This window comes from Onychostoma macrolepis, chromosome 11, assembly GCF_012432095.1.
Source record: "Onychostoma macrolepis isolate SWU-2019 chromosome 11, ASM1243209v1, whole genome shotgun sequence".
NCBI classification, from domain to species: Eukaryota; Metazoa; Chordata; class Actinopteri; order Cypriniformes; family Cyprinidae; genus Onychostoma; species Onychostoma macrolepis.
Genome location: NC_081165.1, coordinates 26,075,042 through 26,099,179, shown reverse-complemented (window position 1 = coordinate 26,099,179; position 24,138 = coordinate 26,075,042). Strand labels below are relative to the sequence as shown.

At 35.2% G+C, this 24,138-nt stretch overlaps 1 protein-coding gene across 1 annotated transcript in view; it reads left to right on the top strand.

Moving 5' to 3' along the window:
* Window positions 1-24,138, top strand: part of arid3a (AT-rich interactive domain 3A) — a 43,565-nt gene that overhangs the window by 1,998 nt on the left and 17,429 nt on the right. The window contains exons 2-3 of the mRNA XM_058791955.1: window positions 11,941-12,425; window positions 13,603-13,885. Of these exons, the coding sequence (XP_058647938.1) occupies window positions 12,115-12,425; window positions 13,603-13,885 (594 nt within the window). The 5' untranslated portion in view covers window positions 11,941-12,114. The remainder of the gene's footprint in view (window positions 1-11,940; window positions 12,426-13,602; window positions 13,886-24,138) is intronic.

Sequence of the window (24,138 nt, the reverse complement as noted above, 5' to 3'; positions counted from 1 at the left end):
ATGCAAATTTGTGAAAACAGTGATGTGCATGACTTTTTTACGTCTTCAGTTGCATAGTGTTTTTTTTTTTTTTACAAAGTGACATCGCCATCTACTGGCCTGGCATGCATAATACAGCAATTTTAGTCAGGATCCGAGTGAACGGGATCGTTTTGACGACTTTTGTAACTTTTAAGAACTTAAAGGTAAAATGTTTATCCATAAAAATGGATAATGTTTACTTTTATATCAAGGCCTATAATGAATCTTGGACGAGACCAGATTTCCTTAAAGATTCCATAGAAAGTTAAATGAGAAATGTCCATAATTTGGGTGCTCAAAAGCAGGAAGGAAGACAAAGTGCGTGTTATTTGTGGCATTTCATTTGAAACTTGGGACACATTGGACCAATTTTAATATCCTACACTGCTTTCCTCATATTTTCCTTTGGAAAAACGAATACTGTGGCTTGTTTGTCTGCTGTCAGGTGCTTTTAGGCACTATTAAAAATCTCATGTGTTGGTTTACGGGGCCTCCTGCTCAATGCCCTTTAGCCTGAGAGGGAGAGCAGATTAGTGTTAAAGACGTGTTTGGTGATATATTTCAGGTCTTAAAGACCTAACAAGCTGAGTCTAAGAGATGGCATTGTCTCAAACTTGTGCACAGGAAGCAACGTTCACAATGCAGACATGCATTTCTAATAGTGTGGTTCAGTTTTCAATGTGCCAGACGACATGTTTCCATACCAGTCCTGTGGCTAGAGTAGAGATAATGTAAAAGCGTCTGTTTGTCAGCAGATTTGCATGACATGCATAAGGATAGAAGTTAGCTGTAAAAGAAACAGAAAGGGACAGCACCAGAAGAGGAACTGTAATGCTTGTTTGGTGCATGAAAGGTCATAAAAGTTGTTTTAATTCTAATTCCGTGTTTCTATAATTAATGTGCAAGTACCATAAACACTAATTCTTTGCAGTTGCATTCTGTGTATTTCGGGGGCGTCGGTGACTTGCATTTGTGACCCTGGACCACAAAACCAGTCTTAAGCGTCAATTTTTCAAAATTGAGATTTAGAAATCATCTGAAAGCTGAATAAATAAGCTTTCCATTGATGTATGGTTTGTTAGGATCGGACAATATTAGGCTGAGATACAACTATTTGAAAATCTGGAATCTGAGGGTGCAAAAAAATCAAAATATTGAGAAAATCGCCTTTAAAGTTGTCCAAATGAAGTTCTTAGCAATGCATATTACTAATCAAAAATGACGTTTTGATACATTTACGGTAAGAAATTTACAAAATATCTTCATGGAACATGATCTTTACTTCATATCCTAATGATTTTTGGCATAAAAATCTATAATTTTGACCCATACAGTGTATTTTTGGCTATTGCTACAAATATACCCCAGCGACTTAAGACTGGTTTTGTGCTCCAGGGTCACATTTGTTTGTATGTGAAATAAGTGTATGTGGGATTTGAACTGATAAGGTGGGGTACGAGCAGGAATGAGGCCCTGCATCCTGTCACACCTGTCCTGATCAGAAAGACACAACCGTATCAGCCATCATCTTATTTGCAGGTTTGCAGGTTGGCAAACTCAGCTCTGAGCTGGCCAAACTGGTTTCAGCTTCGCGTGTTTCTAGGTAGTGTTGAGTGGGATCAGATATCTTGTCGCAGCTCAAGGAAGGAACTGCTCTGTTTTTAGATTAATCCATATGCGTGTCTCGGCTTGGCCATTTCAGCACAGAGCTCTTGAGCAACACTTTACACAAGTGAAACAGAAAGCATTGTTTAAAAAAAAATGCTGTATAACTAGTGTTGTCATGGTACCACCAATTTCGGTGCCATATCAATTTTTTAAAAATTAAAAACCTTTTTTTTTCTATTTTATAATAAAAATTGAATAAAATGAGTTAGTAATGCTATTAATACATATAACCAGTGTTGTCAAAAGATTAATTGCGATTAATCGCATCCAAAATAAAAGGTTTTGTTTACATAAATATACACAGCACACACCCATATTATGTATGTACACACACACAAATACAATATATATTTTGAAAATATTTACACATTTTTATATTCATATAATTTAAAAGTATATTTAATATATGAACCTAAAAAATTTTCTTAAATTTGTACATGCATGTATGTGTATTTATATACATAATTAAATATACACAGTACACACACACATATATATATATATATGTGTAAACAAAAACTTTAAAAAACACGATTTAATAATTTTAAAGCACTACATATAACTAATTAATACGTTATATATTGGCATGTAGTCTTCAGATGTTGTTCAATTAAATACTGTTTTTGTCCTGTCCGTTGCTGTGGTTATTATATCAAACATCACAATTTCAGATATATTTTAATACGGTCATCCCTCCTGTACATAGCTGCATGAAAAATAAAATGTATTCAAATTATGAATAGCACTTTTTTTATAATCAATGAAGCTATTAATTCAGATGCAGTGCGAGCTCACCGACTGCGTGAAAACTCCCGTTAAAATCGAAAAACCCTTTCTATACTATGCAATGAATCTCTTATTTACGTTATGTTTATTCAGTTTATACTGTGTCGTTAAGAGCAAAATAATTCGCACAGAGCTTATGCTGAGCAAAACTCTGTTTTTTCTGCTTTTATTCAATTTATGAAGGTGATGTAAACTAAATCGTTATATATTCCATTTTAATTATACAATGATATAATATTTTGTATGTAACAGTGTTATTGTACATGATCAAAAAAGAATCATTTTATTCATTTGAGCAAATTTAACGTCGATACAGACACTGCATATCTATAGTCTTTGGCTGCATCCATTGCATTCATGTTTTTTCGCTGACTAGGAACTAGGAAACTCTGGGCTTAAAGAAAATTGAGTTTTCCACTCATAAATAATGACTTTGTGGTGGTGTTAATGTGCGTTCAACTCGTATGATCTATCCGACATGACTTGAACACACCATTAGGACCAACACGCCAGTACTTTTGACAACACTAGAAAACACCATTGAAACAAAAATTCTATACAAACTGTGAGGTAAGAAAACAACATTATACACGTCACATACTTTGTGTGCACATTTGAAACTGGATTTTGTGTGCTGCATTCACAGATACACACTGCCTTTAACGTATTAAATGTGCCTATAAAAAGGCAGAGTTCATTGCTTCAGAATAGTGTTGGGAGGAGGTTGTGTGGATTCAGTTGAGTGGCTTGGCTTGGGTTCAAACTGCGCCTTTGCCAAAAGCCACATATTAAAACGTTTCTGTGGTGCACTGCTGTTCACCTCAAGCACCTGCCAAAAAACTGATGATTTCACTGTTTGGGAGTGTGCCATAAGGGAATCCCAGCCAGCTGATCTTCACTTTTCTTTCTGCCCGGCTACTTTTGAGCAACTTGGAGGGACGTTCTTGTAACAGAAAGTGAATCCTTAGGTCCTGTGGTTTGGAGCATTTTTGGTCATTGTTTTATTTGGTTAACAAACCATTCTGGCGTGTTAAGTCTGGCAGTTTGCCATCGTAGTTGCACGCAAACAAATCAATAGACTTGATTTGTTGATTCACAACATTAATATTATAGGCTGTGTATTTATGCAACTGAAAAGACTGGATTCCTTAGGTTATAACATAAAGCAAAAACATACCCTCCACTCACAATATAGTCCTATGTCACTCTACTCGTTCAGCCAGTTTATTTCCATCAGGCACGTACTTTACAGGCTGGAAAATTGGCAGTCTGAATGAATACTAAAAAATGCACATGCAAATGCATGCTTGGTAGTGAAAGTTGAAAAGTGTCAGTGTTGTCTACAAAGCTGTCTTTCTCTCCGAGCTCCGTTGTTGATGGGGATCATAAAGAGTTAAAGAACAATAACAACATTCACATGAAGATTCTGGAACGCAGAGACGACAATTTAACAAAATGCGGCTATAGACCCGAGCAGTGTTGTTGTACAGTGATTTCAGTCAGAGCTAGAAAAAAAGATAGTAATAATGCAAATATATATATATTTGGAGGGGGGAGTGAATGTCCAGCGCTGCCCACTGCTCCGGGTGTGAGTTCACGGTGTGTGTGTGTGTGTGTTCACTGTTGTGTGTGTGTGTGCACATGGGTTAAATGCAGAGCACAAATTCCGAGTATGGATCACCATACTTGGCCACACGTCACTTCACTCATTCCCGGCTATAGCCTATATGTTACAGTATGTATTGTTTTACGTGAGCATTCTGTATGTATGCGGATCGGATATAAAAGTTGGATATTATATAGAGAGCTGGCATTCATATAAAAAATTAGTGTTCTGAAATCAGATTGAAAAAAATTAGTGCATGTTCAGTGCATGTGGTAAAAAAAATCCTGCTGCATGGAAACTTTTTTTTTTTTTTTTTCTACTAGTTGATCTGTAATCAACTACTAAACATATCAGAGATGCAGTAAATGTTCATATGGGGTAATGTACATTTCATAGTTTAACTAGCTTTTCAGTATGGTGCAAGTCGACTTGCAACACATCTGTGGACTAATATACAGGAAGATGTATATCTCGTGATGTATCTGCTCACTATTTCATTCAGGTTTTTCTCCATTTTGAATAAACATTTAGCTGTGTTCTTAATGTATTACTAGTATTCCATAATGTCTTCTTGATTGAGGTCATAAATGCAATGTCACACCTCAGGACTAATTAAGTGTTGTTTGATGTTGACGGTCTGTGCACCGTCACTGTAAGGGTGAAAACAGCCTTGGTGGAAAGGATAAGTGCTGTGGTCTTTTTTTCAAATTAATATATCTGCTGATGAATTGAGATTAAGATTTTATAGCACTGTAATATAATGCAATTTGATGAGCAAGTGAGACATAGACACAGAATGGCTGAATTTAATTGAACATTTATTCACTTTATGAATCTTAAATATTTTCACTTTGCTGCACTCTCAGAAAAAAAGTTACAAAAGCTTGCTGTCTCTTTGGCGGTACTTTTAAAAAAAAACACTTGTACCTTTTTTATCCCCATAGGGTGCATATTAGTACCTAAATGGAACGTATTAGTAACTTTTGAAATGGTACTGCCCCAGTGACAGCTTTTGTGTACCTTGTTTTCTTAGAGTAGGCTATGTTGGTAGGCTACTAGTCATGTGACATATCAGCAGCATGTTATTGGTTTCTTTAAAAACTGTCATTTTAATTCCAGCATTGCGGTTTGTTGTATTTTTGCAGATTACTGTTAGTGATTTATGCTTTAGCTTCTTTTCTTTAGTAGCTAAATCGTGACAATATTTGTGAAAGCTGCCTAGAAACACCGAAAAAGGACTTTGGAAACACGATTGATTCAGATTTTTGCTTTCTTTACATGGCTTGCTATTTTAATGTTTGCCCTAAACATTACATTTACATTTTAGTCATTAGCAGACGCTTTTATCCAAAGCGACTTACAAATGAGGACAATGGAAGCAATCAAAATCAACAAAAGAGCAATGATACGCAAGTGCTATAACGCAGTACATGTACTGTAGCAAGGTTTTCTTTTTTTAATTATAGAATAAATAAAAAGAAAATGGATAGAATAGAAAAGAAAAGGAAGAGAGCAAGCTAGTGTTAGAGGCCTTTTTAGCTCTTGTTAGTTGTATAATAAATAAAAAGAAAACAAATAGATTTTTTTTATTTAAAGAAAACGAGCAGTAAATGAATAGAGTGCAAGTCTAAGGGATAAGGTTTTTTTAAGAATAGAATTAGACCAGAGAGTGCTAGAGTTAGGGTCAAATAAAGATGGAAGAGATGTGTTTTAGACGATTCTTGAAGGACTCCGCTGCTCAGATTGAGTTGGTTAGCGAGTCACGGTAGTCAATAGAGAACCAAACCGTTTAATCTTGAATGATCGTTGATTCCAGAATAAAAATTCAGCTTTTTGTGGGTTCAGTAGTGCTTAGTGCAAGTTATGCTCACAGGAATGCCAAATATGTTTTCTACATAAGCCGAATGAATGAGTCTTTTGCATTTGCCGCATATCTTCCAGACTTCCGCTCGCTGTTGACACATGTTTTTGGTTGTTTGTTTTTACTACAATAAGATCTGGTTCTTGCGTCATATTGGTTCCTTTTGAAGCTGTAAATCTGAGGTGTTGTTACATCCTGCCCTTGAAGAGAAGGTCTTGAAGACTTTGTTTTTAGACTATAAGTGCCTTCACTATTAAACATGATTACAGTTTATTACTTTTGGATCCCATCATGTCAGTCCACTGCATTTCGATTTGCTTGCACTGTTTGTTAGGAGTACCAATTATTTCTCCTCATTTTAAGGAATTTAAACTCGTCTGTGTGGAGTAAATGGCTTGCCCTCTTATCTGTTGTGTGTCATGTCTTCTCAGTGGCACACTATCGTCAAGAGGTCAGGCCCAGACACGTGAAATCATGTGTGCACTTCTGTTCTTGTACCCGTTCTGAGGAAGGAAGTGTCATGAAGGCCCACACTTTCGCCCTCAGATTTGCCCACAGCCCTTATACACACCATCGTCATGGGAACAGCTTAAGAGATGGTAACGAGGTTACGCAATTGGCTTACCTTTCTCTGAAACATTGAAAATACAGTTTCAAGAGACATCAGATGGACACTTGAGATTTGAGCTCAGGATCTCTTGCTGTAATTAGCTGTGAAGTGTTTTTCTCTTGCCCAACACCAGCAATGAATCACACTTTGATTACATCTTTCCCCTCAGGAAACTCCATATATATTTTTGTGTAAAAAAAACAAACAAAATTTATATATATATATATATATATATATACACACACACACACATTCGTTTTTGTGAAAAGTGGGGACATCCCATAGGCGTAATGGTTTTTATACTGTACTTACTGTATGTGCTATTGCCCTACACCTAAACCTACCCCTTACAGGAGACTGTGCATTTCAGCTTTCCCCCAAAAAACCTCACTCTGTATGATTTATAAGCGTTTTGAAAAGTGGGGACATGGGTCAATGTCCTGAAAAGTCACCTTCACCTTGTAATACCTGTCATACCCTTGTCATTATACAAATCTATGTCCTGACTTTTCACAAAAACACACACACACACACACACACGTTTATATTTATACACACACACACACACACACACACACACACACACACACAAAGTAAGTTTTTTTGGAATGTTTAAAATATGTCCTATTTTGCATACATTTCCAGAAGAGAATTCTCAGCACTGGATTTTGCCGAGCCAAAATTTGTTTCATTTTGTTGATGTATTACAGTCAAAGTTTTTACAGAAGGCATTTTGGATTTTTCTTTTTTTTTTTTTTTCCATAATTCTGAAAATACTGTCAACAGCAAGAAAAAGGAATTACAATGAAAACAGATTGGAATGTTTATGTAAACGATTCTAAAGTGGATATTTCTGTCTTAGACTCATTTTGAGAAAATATTTAAAGATGTGTATTGAAATCGAAATCTACAAATGCAAATAGATTAATTGCAATGAAAGCAACACTTGAAAGTGTATTTTGAATGTTTTCTTTCCACTAGTTTGAAACCTTTTGTGAAAAGCCAAATAGCCCCAAATCTCAAATATGATCAATGGATGAAAAGAAAAACAGTGTTTTGCCCGTCACGTCTTACCTTAAATAATAATTGATTAATAAAATAATTAAACAATGTCTTCCATTTGTCAACAGTCAATTTCTGTTTATATTGAATTGAGTTTGCATCTTTAAATTGTGTAAAGAAGTTGACTTTTTACAGCATAGATGTGCGCACTTCAGTTTTTATAATAAAACTGTATTAGCCTATGTCATATTTTGCCACTATATCGGTCACACTGCAGTTTATGTGTTTGCAGCATCAAACACGTAAACCCTATTGATTAACCACTGCAGAAAATCTTTATAATTATTTGTTCTCATAATCTCAACATGATCAGTTCTCAGCTGAGCTAATATGTTGATCCAGGTGAGACGGTTTGTTTGTTTGCCTCCTTTTAAAAGTGAGAATTATCTGAAAATAAAAAAACGAAGACGGTCAGAAATCAGAAAATATTTTCAGCTAGTTTTTACTAGTTTCTGTGGTCCTGTAGCCACTTCATTATTGAGCCTGACACCATGGGAATCAATTTACAATGATGCACAAAAATTCCCCTTTAAGATTCCACTATAGACATTTAGAAAGCACAGAGATTTGAGTGTGCTTTTCCTTGGTATGTATCGTAGCGTGACAACTGATCTGCCATAACCAGTTTGATTAACAGGTGTCTAGTTCTCAGTCCCCATGAGGAATATTTAAATGTTGTTGATGTGAAATTGCCAAATATAGTTTGGTTTCTGTGTATCACATTGGATGTTTCTGTATTAAACCTAGATTTGGTGTTATTCAGTGGTAATAAATGCTTGGCAACCTATTTTATGTTTGTGAAGTGACATTTCTGTGTGATGTAAAGAGAAAAATATCCAAAGGGACTTGATTTTTATGCACCACAAATGGATAGTATGGTATCCGAGAATGTAACCAGACTGAAAATGGTTGATAGTTATTAGTTTTTATTAAATGCTTCTGGAAATGGAATCTATTTTGACTTGATATTATGAGAAGCTTCAAAGTAGCTTGTCCAAATACAGATCTGACGTTTATAATTATCCTGAGAGCTCAATGCTGGAGTAAAAAATGTCACCAGGCCAGAACGTCTCGGTTTCATTTCCATTACTTCGCATTGCACGTATAAAACAGGCTGAGTTGGTCTGTGCAGTCATGCACTATAATAAAGAGTGAACCTTTTTGACTTGTTTGTCTTTAACTATTTGCACTTTTTACTCTGTCACACGCCTAAAAGAAAAAGCAGTAATCTCTATTCTTTGTGCACATTCACCATGACGTATCAGTTTCTGGTTAGCCAGGAGTAAGTAATAGATATTATATTGAATGTATGGTTTAAATGCATGGGTTTCAGATCCCTGTGGTGAATCTGGATGTAGGCCAGCTTGACGCTCGTTATCAATGTGGAATTAGACCCTTAGTGCTGCCTTTATCTCCACAGTGTTTGCTCAGACTTCACAATCGTCAGCGCCGCCATCCAGCTCTGTGGTTTAACCCATAAACTCCCGGTGTCATGCAAGATACCGTCCTCTCCCGCTGAATCCTCAACACATTCATTCTGTTGGTTAAGGTCACTTTTAAAAGGACAATTCACCCAAACATATGCATTTTGACTTCATTATTATGGAGAAAATTACTGTGGAAGTCAATGGCTGACTGTAACTGACATTCTTTAAAAAATATCTTCTTTTGTGTTCATACAAACTCATACAGGTTTGTCTTAATTTTTGAGACAACTATTCAGGTTACTTACAGAAGGGGCTGCATGATAAATCATATTTTAATAGCTGTTATGATATCTGCCTCTCTCAGTTTATTAAGCGCAATCGTCTGTGACATTTGTCTACTGGTTATATATCCTAAAAACGTTTCTTTTTAATTTGGCATTATCTTGTATTGGTTATGAGCCTTCACAAGCTTTCATGGTTGCGGTTGCCAGATGTCAAGAGTTTAAATCTCCAATCAAAACTTTTTTTTCTTAAATTGGTACATTTTCTGTCTTAATCTTCCCAACCTGGCAACCATGCACTCACACTTTCTCTGTAGTGTGGAAAAAGTGCTGATGAGCTGAAAACACTGGCAAACATTTAAGGTGAAGTTTAGCGACCTCGGAGTTATTCTGCTCAAATTCTCTCGGTTCTCTTTCACGCAGTCATTTGCGCTGTTTGCTGCGACTAAATCTGCCCATGCAGATTGGACATAGACCATGCAAGTTGAAGTTCTCTTGATTTGTGCTTATGTGAAAGTGCAAAAAACATTGTGATTTTTTTTTTTTGTTTTTTTTTTTGAGTGAAAAATCATGCAGCCTAGTTAAAGGGATAATTCACATAAAAATTGCAATTCTGTCATCAACTTGCCCCCATATCAGTCCACAAACCTTCTTAAACTTTGTAAAATAAATTAAGATATTTTTATGAAATCTCAAAGATTTTTGACCCTTCATTGAAATATTAGCGCTTTAGTAGTTCATAAAAATACTTAAACCTTACTGGATCTGGAAGCTCAAACATGATTGCGTGATGTGGCCGAAAAGCCTTTTACCGTTTCTCCTGTGTTAACATCCAGAGCAAGATATCACAATAACGTTTTATTGGACATTGATAAAGAGGTATAGTTTTCTGCAGGGGAATAGGATCTTGCATGACAATGAGAATGTCATTCTCTGCAACACAATATTCTCAGTGTTGAAAAGTTTTAAATGCTGCTTTACAGCCACAGGGCCTCAAATGCACAAGATACCAGGGGAAAAAAAGATGGATTTGAGAAGTCTTGAGAAACAATGGTCAAAAGTGTTATTAGGGAGAAGGACATTCTCATTGTAGAGATGATTTGAGTTTAACTTTTGAAACCATAAACAAGGAAATGGAGTAAACGGGAGTAATTCAGGCAAATATCAAATTTAGCATCCAGCCAGCACCTTGAGCATCATAACGTGACAACTCCCAATATAGTCAACGAAGCATCACATGAAGTGTAGACACTGTGTCGTGAAGATGAAGGGTTTACAGATGCACTGAATCGACTAAGGTGTGGTGACAAATAATGAAATGCAAATGTGAGGGGAAACGGATCATTTCCTTATAACACAAGATCACACTGCTTAAAATGATCATGGAATAGGCGGTGTATTTCTTGTTTCTAAAATTGTGAAGACGCTGTTTTTGATTTACACTTCAATTCAAGCTGCGTTAGAGTTGGTGAGTTTGTTTGGCTTCCATGAATCAGTTCAAACTGTGTTCAGTCTGTTATTCTATTCATTCTGAATTATGATTCAGTGATTCATTTTTGCATCATCACTCAAAAATGTGCCGTTTTTATGTATTTTTCAAGTTTTAGTGAAGAGGTGTGTATTGAACCTTGAAAGTCCGATTTGAATTATTCAGAGCAAATTTTATGAACCGAATCAAAAGATTCATCTATCGTTAACTTATTAATGGGTTTCAAAGTACTGTATGCATAGAATAAAGACTATTTTAATCTTTTTTTCATGGAAATCTATTTTGTGGCTTCAGAAGACTTGGAATATACTGCCTTCTGCCATTTTTTTATTTATTTATTTTTTATCTTGAAAGTACAAATGGTTAATAATTGAATAAAAAAAAAAAATCTTTTATTTTTATTTTTTTTCCCCCCAGAGCAAATGCATAAATTTTGTTATCAGTGATGCACCTTAAAAATTCTGGGCCAAAATGATGGAAATGGAAAATAAATGCTTTTTAATAATCAATTAATTGATCAAATGTATTTAATAATCAATACGGAGTTATGCAAACATTTAAATTGCACTTACATTTTTTTTGTCAACTTTTTAATAACAGGATTTTTTCTACTCCAATTTATTGAACTATAAACGTGATTAAATCATGAAGACTATATATATATATATCAATCATCGTGAAGAGTTCAGATGCAACCAAAATTTTCTTCCAAAATTAGCATTTACATCTATGCATTACATTGCATTCAAGTTACAGTTTTTACATTTGATCAGTTCTTGGTTTCCCTGGGAATCGAACCCATGATCGTGGCATTGCTAGCGCCATGCTCTACTATTTGAGCTACAGGAAAGCCATTTATCTCCTTTATCTCATTTTAATGGCAATGAAAAGAACATATTCATTGCTATTAAAGTGAAATTACTGAACCTACACACAGGAGCCTGATAAAAATCCTCATTTTAGAAGAAAATTTCAAATGGCACTTAAAGGCTTTTTCTCACTTAAACCGAGAATTGCTATTTTGGCCGAAAGTTTTTTTTTTTTTTTTTGGTTGCTCAAATTTCAGTGCATAATAAACTTTGAATTCTGGAATATTTAAAAAACAATGTTTATATTTTTTCTTTCTCAGGTAGGCCCCTGTGCGTGGGGGTCATCTTCCCCTTAGCTGTCTGCTGGTGTCCGTTGAGTACAAGACCAACACTTCCTGTTTCCTGAAGCCCTGCCTTCCGGATCAAGCTCACGGAAAGTGGTGTGGGGGAAAAGTGAAGGGGCTAGAATCCCAGCGTGTCCGGTTTCCCAGGCAATGAAGCTGCAGGCGGTGATGGAGAACCTGCACAGACAGCAGAGAGCCAAACTGCTGATGGAGCAGGCGGGGCAGTCACACAGCCCCGCCCCTGTAGGGGAGGAGCTAAAAGCAATCTCCACCTCTGACACAGAGCAGGCGCAGATGGCGGCGCTGGCAGCGATGCGCGCGGTAGCAGCTGGACTTCAAAGGGCCGACAGCCCCATGTCTGAGCGCAGCAGCGGAGGAGACGACGAGGATGAAGAGGAGGATGAAGAGGAAGGGGAGGAGCAATACAAAGATATGATGGGGTCCGAGGAGGAAGAGCAGATGTAAGTGAGCCGTCATATGCAAATGAGATGCTGCTTGAGTTGGTTGTGCTGAATTACATGTGTTAATGTTAGTTCATTACATACAGTACACCGTCAGAAATGTTTTTAAACATTGTTGAAGGATGTCTCTTATGCTCACCAAGGTTGCATTTATTTGATAATAATTAATAATAATGTTTTCAATTGTAATACATTTTAAAATGTAATTTATTGCTGTGATCAAAGCTGAATTTTCAGCATCATTAGTCTAGCCACAGTGTCACATGATCCTCCAGAAATCATTCTAATATGCTGATTTGCTGCTCACAAAACATTTCTGATTATTATCAATGTTGAATATTGATACACCATGATACACTACCATTCAAAATTTTGGGGCCAGTAAGAAATAAAATGAATTAATACTTTATTAATGCATTGAATTGATCAACAATAAAGACGGTTACAAAAGATTTATTTCAAATGCTGTTTTTCTGTCTATTAATTTTCTATTCATCAGAAAATCATGAAAACAAAAATGTATCATGATTTCCACAAAAATATTAAGCTGCGAAAACTGTTTAAAGTATCGATAAGTCTTTATTAGTGGGACTCAATCATCAATAATAGTATAGTCAAATCAAATCAACATATTGAATGATCATGTGACACTGAGGACTATGACAAGTTATGGCTGTTAAAAATTCAGTTTTAAACCACAGGAATAAATAGCATTTAGAACAATAGAACAAAAAATCTTTTAAATTAAAAAAAAAAATTAATTGTTTTAATGTATTTTTACTCTTAATAAATGCAGCCTTGGGGAGCATAAAAGACTTCTTTCAAAAACATTTAAAAAATCTTATTAATGTACTACTAACATGTAGTGTATGTGTAATGTTGAGGGAAATAAAAAAAAAAATCAAATTTGAGTCGTGAATTCCAAAAATCTGAGTTTTGCTTCGTTTTAACAAAGCAATAAAGATGACTAAAAGAAATAAGTCTATTGTGTAGCTGCTATATATTTATTGTGTGGCTTTCTGTAAATTTATTCTCTCATTTTAACAGAACTCGCAATTTGGTATTTGGATGGAAATTTACGCATAGCAGTATTTCATCGTTTCATTATTAATGTTTTCATTTGCCTGAATTAACAAGCGTCCCTCTCTAACGTTTTATCTCATGTGTTTCTGTGCAGAAAACAGAAGTGGGATGAAGATGATTTTGAGGGTGAGATGGAGGAAGATTATGATGATGATCTAGGTGATGAAGGGCTGCCGTCGGGCCGTGAGGCCGTCACCCCAGGCAGAGGCATCCTCCTCTTACCCCACCGCCATTTACACCCTCACTCCCAGCTGCTAAAGGCTCGGCCCGGTTCTGAGAGCGAACCACGGCCGCTGACTCACTCCGCTCATTCATCCCACGGGCCACTCCATGGACAGGACCACGCAGACTGGACCTATGAGGAGCAGTTCAGACAGGTCAGAAATTAACTTACACACTTAGGGGGCAATATTTGCCTTCTGGAACTGATTTGGTCTTCTGTTGTACACAAAAGAAGATATTTTGAAGGAAGTGGGTAACCAAACAGTTTTATGGGAAAAAAGATAGCATGGAAGTCAATGGCTACCAGCAACTGTCTGGTTACCTGTCTGTTTTTTTTTTTTTTTTTTTTTTTAACAGAAAAAAGAAACTCAGAACTGGTTTGTAACAACATGAGGGTGTGTTAAAGATGACAATGTTTTTATTTCTGGCTGAACAATCCCTTTAAATTTAACCAGTTACTTCAATTGATCACAATACTTTAGATTGTTAACACTCAATTTTATATAGATTTTTTTCTTTAAAATCAACAAAAGCCATCTGCAAAGGTGGAACAGAAGTTGCATCTGACACGCTGCTCATGTACATGCATTTACACAGAAATTGCATTATGTAAATAGCTTACAAATTAAAAAAAACAGGAACTCAATAGAGGGTGAAGCTGCAATGACAAAATCATTATTGCTCTTGATGTTGTTGTAATGATTAAAAAAGTCAATTAATAGTACTTTTTTTCTGGCTACATGCATTAGGTTTCTTTTTATGGTTTCTTTTTATGCATTAGAAATTCACACTTGATTATTTCAGTAGCATGAAAAACAAAATGGGAGTAAATTACATAAAGAAAGCCAGCAAAGAACACTGAAGTGTTCTAAAGAGTTTTGCAAAAACTCCTGTTATAATCACTTAAGCTGTCTACATTGCAAAATGACTCTTACTTTATATATTTTCTGGATTTGTTGTTTATAATGATTGCGAATGCAAATTCAGAATTCCATCAGTGACTCACTGATCAACTCTAGCATTCTCCACGGTGATGAATCAGAACGCTTCTGATTGGCCATTGCATTTACAAGCTCAACAGATACGTGCGTGATTGGTTATAACGCTCAATGCTGCAAACTGAAATCTGATGCAACATGAGCAAAATCCCCTGTAAATGTAATGCCACCAACACTTTTCATTCATGTAGATCTAGATCCTGCTAAACTGTGTAGGGTTGTTTTTTTTTTTTTTTTTTTTTGCCCTCTTATCTTGAATTTTGAATCTTTGTATCCTCCTATCTTGAATCTTGAAATGGCATTTTTGTTGACTTTGGTGTTTTTTGCCCCAAGCATTAACTTCAGACTGTTCTGGCAGACATGGTAATTCTAACCTAAAACAGGTCCTGCTACAATGATGTTAGTCTAAAAAAAAAAATACAGACCAATAAACACGCCTCGCACACCTGGATGGTTGTAGGTGTGTAGGATAAATGTTGTGTAAAGAATAGAATTTGTTGCTTTCACTGGTCCTAATGCAAATATTTATCTGCAGTGGCAGTGTATTACTTTATATAGCAGCGTTACGGTCTGATGATCTTCTGAAGGGATTGTGCCTGGAGAAGTTTGTTGAAGCAAAACAGTCTTTCAAATAAATATTTGCAAGCAACGACAGCATGCAGAACATGAGAAAATAACTTGGAAATAACTAGTTGATCTGGGGCTGAAGCTGCTGTGTTTTATGCTGAGGGTGAGATTTTGTGAAGTGGGTTATAAAAGCAGAACTCGTGAACTAAGCAAGAGTCATTGAGTTCATCTGACCAGCACTGCTCAAAAATACACTACATCTAAATGCACACATTTTGTAGTTTTCAATTATGTTGGTGCACAACTAGTTGCAAGCTAGATGCATTATTATTTCCAAGATCGCAGCTGTGATCCTGAAATTGTGGACACAGTAATTTTATTACGTCATGCATTTACGTGTGTTCTTGCTATTTGTTAAACCTGAACCATATATCAAACACTGACATTCCCAACACACATTATCTGTCTCACATCTATATATTAGCTGTGGTTGTTTCGCTTGTAAGTGCAGGCTGTGGCTTGTTATGATGTAATGTGAGCTGAAATAAAGAAAGGTTAGAGGTGTAATTACAGATTGTCTCAGAGCATGAAGCCAAATGCCAGATCATGCAGAATCCCATGCATGCATATTTGTTGGTTTCTAGAAATGAGCTTTGAACATTGAAGGACTCACTTTAAATTAGTTCCTAGAGACAGGAAGAGTTTGGTTGCCCTGCTGTTTGAGGAGTCTTTGTCTGGAGCAGCGGTCATGACAACAGCACTGTCAATAACACACTGAAAGCCAAACAAAGAGCTTTATTATTTTATTTTATTTTATTTTATTATTTTTATTATTATTATTATTATTATTATTATTTATTTATTTTTAAAATGCCAAGTAGTTTTGTCACAGTACCAAAATTTCAGTTCTACCGGTAAAATAAAAGTAAAATTACATATACTTTTATTTTATTTTATTTTATTTTATATTATTTTATTTTTTTATTTTATTTTAATATTTCCAAAATTAATTATATGTAAATGTATTAAAATTAGTTAATTATTAATGCTATTAAAAGTTATAAGTAAATAATACATTAAAGCATTAGCTTGTAGCCTTAAAATATTGTTCAATTACATTAACAAGATCAAATGAAAGTAATTAAATATCAAAGAAATTCATTAAAGGTAACAGAACAAGTGGCAGATCTATTGCACTTACACTTTATGCACAAATCTATTTTGACAGTTGTTGTGGTTATTGCGTCAAACATCGCAATTTCAGATTCAGTCCTGCATTTTAATACGGTCGTCATTCTCGAAACTTAACAGTGTGTACATAGCAGCATGAAAAATGAAACTTCTATTCAAATTATGAATGAGTTAAAGTGAGCAAAGAATGCTCCCTTTATAGTCAATGAAGCGATCCACCTTTTTCCTAACAAGCCTACTTTTAAATTATGGGAGGCACTTCTGGTTCGGGGGATTTGCACTACAAATAATCCTCATCCGTCATTAGGACTGAATGGGGTGTCAATTTTCATTTACTTTCTTTTTTCAGAATCAGGAGAGTAGCGTTATGTTTCGTATAAAAATGTGACGCGATATAACAACAATATCTATAGAATAGCTCTTTTCAGCATTATTTTCCTCCCTGATTATTTTCATGTTTCCTTTGTATTCTGCTGCAAGTAAATGAAAAAAGACAGCATACAGTGCATGATATAATTCACAATATATATACCATGAATAATTCCCTGGAATGCACTAAGAATCTTTTCATTTTTCTCCCCAAATTCTGGTGTCTCTTTCCAGGTTTGTTTTCACACGGATGCTGTAAAATGTAATTGTTACGAAATATAGACACACATTACTATAATGATATTTAACTTGCCTGTAATATTGCTGCGGATAGAAGGCGGGGTTATACTGGTATGTTGAAAATAATTTGTTAATGCTTTTACACTTTTAAATTTCCTTTTAATGATGCATTGGTGAAGGGTGAGTAAAATAATGTCACCTCATCGTACCCAGTTTTTGAAAATGCTTACTATTGCGTTCACAGAGGGAACCTTTTGCTGATTGTTTACAGTGTAAACGGAAGTTACTCCCATAATTTGTTCAAATCGTCAGGGGGTGTAGGGAAAAAGTGGTTAGTTCAGCCGCGACGCGAGCTCATTGACTGAGTGAAAACTACTTTGTCAACACTAGTCAGTAAGATCATTTGTGGCTGATTTATGGAACTGAAAGGCACCATGCAGTAGCGCTCTTGTGAATATGTTCCATGCCGTTATAATACTGCTTTCCCATAATCACTGATTCATGTGCTCCTGAAGTCCTCTGATTGTCTGTACCCTTCCTGGGGAATTTTTAGACCCAGATTTCCGGTTACGGAGCACAGCAGGTTATTCTTCTTTTAATAATCATGTTGGATTTGGACATTTTGTCCCCTGCTTTTGAGAGCAAGGTCACGTGACGTACGTATACTGGGCATGTGATGTGCTGAGTGAAGCGTTTGCAGGTGTTTACAACTGTTGGTTAGCGGGTGACAGAAATGCTATCGGGGCTTTAGCATACAGTTCAAGCTTGATCTTCATATCAAGTCGTTACCAGAAAACGTGAATATTGTGGGCAGTTATGCAATCAAGACGTGCAGCACTGTCTGTACGTTGAGATGTTGCACAATGATTGGGTGGTACTTGAATGGTTGTATAATGAATACTTTACACCTCTGCTCCGTTCTGCATTCTGCGAGAATGTGAAACTGGATAGTTGCAACAGCACACTAATGGTTTTAGACCATTTTTTTTTTGGCCTGTTGCATTATAACACTAGTTTGTTTGGTGTAGTTTGTGCTGCCGTATGTGTGGAAAGGGTTAAGGCCCGTAGTTTATTTTGGGCAGGTGGGTGGGGGCAGTGAGGAATGTGCCTGAGGGAAAGTGATAATCTGGACCCTGGCAAAAAAAAAAAAAAAAAAACGCCAACGTCTTTATCGGCTGTCACAGCTGGAACCTTTCCAAACTGAACTCTGGCACATTTTTAACAGATAAAACCCATGACTCATTTCTGCAAGTCTTAATTCACCCTTCCGCAAATTCTTAGTCTTAAATCTGAGCTCAAATTCATAAAATCGTGGCATTAAATGTTGCATGCACCGCAAAAAATAAATCCTCCAGTATTTTTGTTTGTTTTCCAATCCTTAAATCAAGATGCATTTAGTTAAGATGCAAAGTGAAGTCTTGTTTTCTGAGAAATTGAACAAAATCACAAATCGTTCTGGTTTTAAATAGATGTCAAAAAGCTTAAGTAGATTTTATTTTGAGCCCACTAGCAGATAATTGTTTATTTTATCACACACAGACTAATTTTACAGAAAACAATGCTTTTTGTGTCATTTTGCTTCAAGTAAATGCATCTTGATTGAAGAATCTTTAGATATTTGCACTGGAAAACAAGACAAATATACTGATGAAGAGCGTCATTAGTTTTTGCAGTGTGATCAGAAGGTACAGTGGTTTAGAGCTTAAGCTGCTTTCTGTAAAATGTATTAAAAAGTAACAAAGATTGGCTGGAAGTTGTATGGAGTTCCTCCAATTTTCTTTACTTAAAGTCTTTTAAAAAGTGTACCTTCATAAACCCTGCAAACGAGCAGTCAGCCTGTCCTCCGGCGTTACGCAGAGCATGTGAAAGGCTGACAGCTGCTCTCTTTCCTGAAACAGCTGGGAGACGGCCAAAAAAATGCAAAGCCACTGTGTCTCTGATTATGCTTGATACAGATATTAATTAATCGTGTTTTAAGGCATGCTGCCAAAACCTCTAACACAACTATCTGCGCCTGCCATAAAGTGAATTGAATAAAGAAACAGATTTATTCAGTGGTATCAAAAATGACATATCGTAATCATTCACAGTGTATTGTCTGCTGCTGGCCAAGTTTGTGGTTTTAATTCGTTGGAATTGTTCTGATTTGCGTTTTTTTTTTTTTTTTTTTTTTTTATTGTGTTGTTAAACTCATCCTCTTGTAAGAAACATCTGTTGCAGCAGATTTTGTCCGTATGCAAATTGTCCTTTCAGTGCTGGCAGGTGGTCACTGTTTCATCAACAACTCCAAGAGACATTTCTGTTTAACTAAATCAGTCTCTGTGCAGAATTTTATGGACCTCATATATGTTGTATCTATATGTACCCACTGTCTGGGTGGTTTTGTGCAACTTCCTCTTCCTGATAACAGAACTAACAGTGACAAACACTACTTAAAAATCTTTTGTAGGCTTTACGGAATTCAGCCATTTGTACTTGAACTACATGTAACTTGTAATGCTCTTTGTGTGTATCTATCTATCAAAAAAGTATTAGTTTAATACAGCTTTAAATTTTGTTTTTCTTTCTGTACATTAATGTGTTGTGTGTGTATGTATGTGTATATATTTTATACATATGTCTGTGTATGTGTATATATATGTGTGCATATATATATATATATATATATATATATATATATATTAATATAATATGAAACAAACATTATTATTATTAAAATATAAAAATAAAATTGCACATAATATTAATAATTACATAAATATAAAAATAAAAAGTGCACTCTACTCTATTTCTATTCTATCTACTTGTTTTCTTTTTATTTATTATAAAAAATCTTGACCCTCTAACACTTGCAATGTCTATTCTTTTTCTATTCTATCTAATTGTTTTCTTTTTATTATTATAAATAATAACAATAACTTGACCCTCTAACACTAGCTCTCTCTATTCTATCTACTTTTTAATCTTTTTATTTATTATAATAAAAACTGCTTTAGACTAACTGGGACTCTTAAGTCTCTTTGGATAAAAGTGTCTGGTAAATGATTAAATGAATATGTAAAATTAAACAGGACACCTACACGAATAAATTTAAAGCTGTATTATTTATTTAATATAAAAGAAGCAGTTCCAAAGCTAGCTTCTGAGTGGATGACACATTTATTTGGAGCCGTTATTCATTTGAATGCCTGTCACCGTGCGCAATATATTAAAGTGGCAAGTTGCTACAGTGCGCGGTAACCTTAAGCAGTCTACAGTTGATCGGATTTCAAGGGGAGTGACTCTGATTTCATCATTGTCACTTACTACATCAATTTTAGCGCTGCAGGGTGATAAAGAGCAAAGAGAGTAAAACCAAACATAAAGACACATTACTTCTACATATTTACATTTTAGTGCAAGCACTCTGTTGTGCATAATTGTGTTATTCTAGTTAAGTAGATGCATTAACTGAATTTCAGATGTGTGCTTCACATGATGTGTAACTGCATACCAGACATACTAAAGAAGTTCTGTAAGGTTTTGTGCAATTTATTATTTTTTTTTTAGTAAAAACAGTAATTTTCATTTAAAGAGTATTTATTGTCACCTCATGTTGTTCCAAACCTGTATGACCTTCTTTCTTCTATTAAACATTTGTTATGACCAGATATGATAAATATCTTTCAACAGAGGTAAGTCATACAGGTTTGGAATGACATAAAGGTGAGTAAATGATGATTCATTAATTCACTTTTAGGTGAAACCTGCAGTTTAACTGTAAAACCACCGTAATGCACAACCTTAAGTGTTTTTGCATCAAAATGCATTCATAATACTACTGCATCTGGTAAATTTCGTTGCTCTGTGGTTTAAGGTGGGACTAGCCTTCCCATGCAGCTTTCATTTCGTCATAAACCAACTGGCGTATTATTATTATTATTATTATTATTATTATTATTATTATTATTATTATATAAGAGACTATCATGACATCAGGTGTGAAGAGAGAATATTTCTCATTTTGCAGCTCTATAAAATGTTGCACTTCTTCCTCTGACACAAACTTCCTGAGAAAAAGAGAAGTTTCCTTTGATGTCCGCTGTAAACATGAACAGCAGGGCAAATGGAGTCCAGATGGACAGTAAAGAAAAGAGCTCTTTAAAAATTCATCACACCTTCTATAGGTCAGTTGCCATTTAGTGGTTTTAACATTAAACATTGATTTGCTCACTGCAAATTGAGGGGGGAGAACCATTTAAATGCTCCGAGCTGAAGTGAAGCTTGGGCTCTTATATATTTTTGTGTTTTAGTTGCAATTTTGATTCATCGTTTCCTCAATATATCCCACTAGCTTTGAAGATTTCACTCTTTTTATTTTTAGAATTTACATGCACTCTTGCTAATTACTTATTATTATTATTATTATTATTATTATTATTATTCTTTAACTCCTGCTAATTATGTTCCATATCATCGCTTGACCAGTTGCTAATTACATTCACTATTGTTGCACTGTTGCAACTGTTAATATTGATTATTTTGCTCAAAAAATAAAATAAAATATAATCACTTACTGCCATTTTAGTTTTTTTAACGTTTCATTAGAATGATCTAACTATCTAGAATCAATAATCAAGGGAGTATCAACTCACATTGTTTGCAGCAAAAAGTGCAAACGATCACGTGAACGAAAACAGACTGGCTGTATTACACTTTTATTTTAGCAGAATATCTCCGTAGAGATCGTTAAACTTCAATTTACATGTTAATACAGAGAGCATGTGTGCTTATGGTTGCCAGGTTGGGAAGATTAAGTAAACTACTGGACAGATTTATGAAAAGCTCTGATTAGGGGATTTTAACTCTGGACGTCTGGCAACCGACATGCCAAATTAAAACGAAACGTTTTCAGGATAAATAACCAGCAGGCAAATATGGCAAACAGTTATACTTAATAAATCAAGAGAAGCAGGTAATGATTAAAATGTGATTTATCGTGCATCCCTGCGAATTCCAGGTTTGTATAAACAAATGAAGCTCTCACAGCTCGTGATGTTTAAACCTATCAGTGCCTGATTTGCCTAATTCACGAATTTGATGTCACCACTGACCTATTATCAGTCAACCGTTTAATTATTCCTCTCTCAGAATAAACACGGTGAATGAATGGTCTTGTTAATGTAGACATCATGTCATGTATTCCTATTTTGTTTCAGACTGACATGTCCCATAGGCATTCTGCCATTCTAACAGCTTTAATTGCTCCGACGACTCGCTCATGTCCAAGCAGGAAAACGAGCACTTGCAGACAGGAATTGCTGTTATGGGGAGTAGTTCATAGCTGGATGTTGTCCAGGCATTGCTGCTGGTTCAGAGCTGATGTCAGGCTCGGGCTTCTAGACATCGGAATGTAAACAAAGATGGACGAAAAGCTTAGGCTAGCACTTTTCCATTGCATCACACTTCTCTCTTAAGAGTCATTCTATAATTTAGGGTACATTTGACATCAGGAAAAAGGTGTATAAAAGGAAAAAAAACTATTGGTTTCAGTTTATCTATGTTATCAGCGTAGCTTATTTGCATGTTGCCAAGTTTAATCATTTTCATAGTATCTATTGTGTAACACCATTTTGATATTAGAAAGAAAAACATGTTTTCTTTGGTGGTGAGTTTGTCAACTATATGTTATGCACAAACTGTGTGGGTTGACAGGTAACGTAGTTGACATCTTCACCAGGCCTTATCTGGTCAACCAAATATTTAGTTTTGAAAAGCATCACATGATGTTGGTCCCGTGATTTTGTGATAAACTACTTTTTTTTTTTTTTTTTTTTTTTGTCAGAAGGGTCAAATTAATTATGTAGTTGACGAGTAAAATTATTTTTTTTTACATTTGAAAGAAAATTACATTTTAAAATCAGTCCAGGTATTTGGAATCTGTAAATAAATTTAGTGCAGAAAATCTAGACTTTACCAGTTTTATTCATTATTTTGAATTCACCAATTCAAAAAGCAGACTTTGCCTTTATGTCCCTTAAATTACAATTTTTGCAATTTCTAGCAAACTGAAAAACGGTGCACAAAATATGTGAGGTTACAGTATGTATTCTAATAGATAAAATGATATTTCAGAAGAAAATTGTTAGGAAAAAATATAATTATCATCAATGAACTTGAAATGTACCCTAAAGTATGGAATTTAAGGAGTTTTCTTCCCTTTAATGTACTTTCTTTTTTTTTTCTAATTCAACCAAGAGTTGGGCTTTTTTTTTTTTTTAAGCACGTGTGATTTGAGTTGGTTCCAAATTTAGAAAAATGTGTACATTTATTTATGAATCATGTTTTCTGTGTGAAACCATTCGCCCACGCAGGTTTTACACACTAATGTTTGCACACGTGCCGTTTCTGAATGAGACCCCAGGAGAGCGTTGGTGCACAAATCTGTGATCAGAAGTCAAATGTTTGAACACGTTAGTTTTAACATGACTTTCATGTTAGTTTTAGTAATCTTATTGTGTTTTTGACATTTTTGTTGTTTTTAAATATGTCAATATAGTTATTAGTGCATCAAGTCAAAGGAAAATGAGAAGTGCAACCTTGGAAACTACTTGAAATAAAATAAGTTTTATTGTAAATTTATTTTAATGGTATTTTGTGGTTTTAGGTTTGGTTATATAACCCTGACAGGAAGTGAGCAGGGTTCAGCGTGCAAAAATGTGTATGACTGGAGCTGTTACAATACCAAATGCAACCTGCTCCCGAGCTGATGATTGTTCCTCCCTTTTTGCTCTCTTTATTTCTGTCAGAGCAAGTATCTCAAATTTAAAGTTAATTGTGTCATCTGTGTTGTGCTTTGTGCAATTTTTTTGCCGTTTCTGTGACTTTAGACACGAGACTGCTTAAATCATGACTCATGGGTCCAATAAATTACTTTGTTGTGGTGTATTAAACAATTTAGATTATGGTTTGTAAATGTGGTTTCTGTTATCATTAAGATCTTTCACACGTTGTCAGAAATACTGCCTTGCGTTAAAACCATAGATCCAGTTATTTTGTTACAT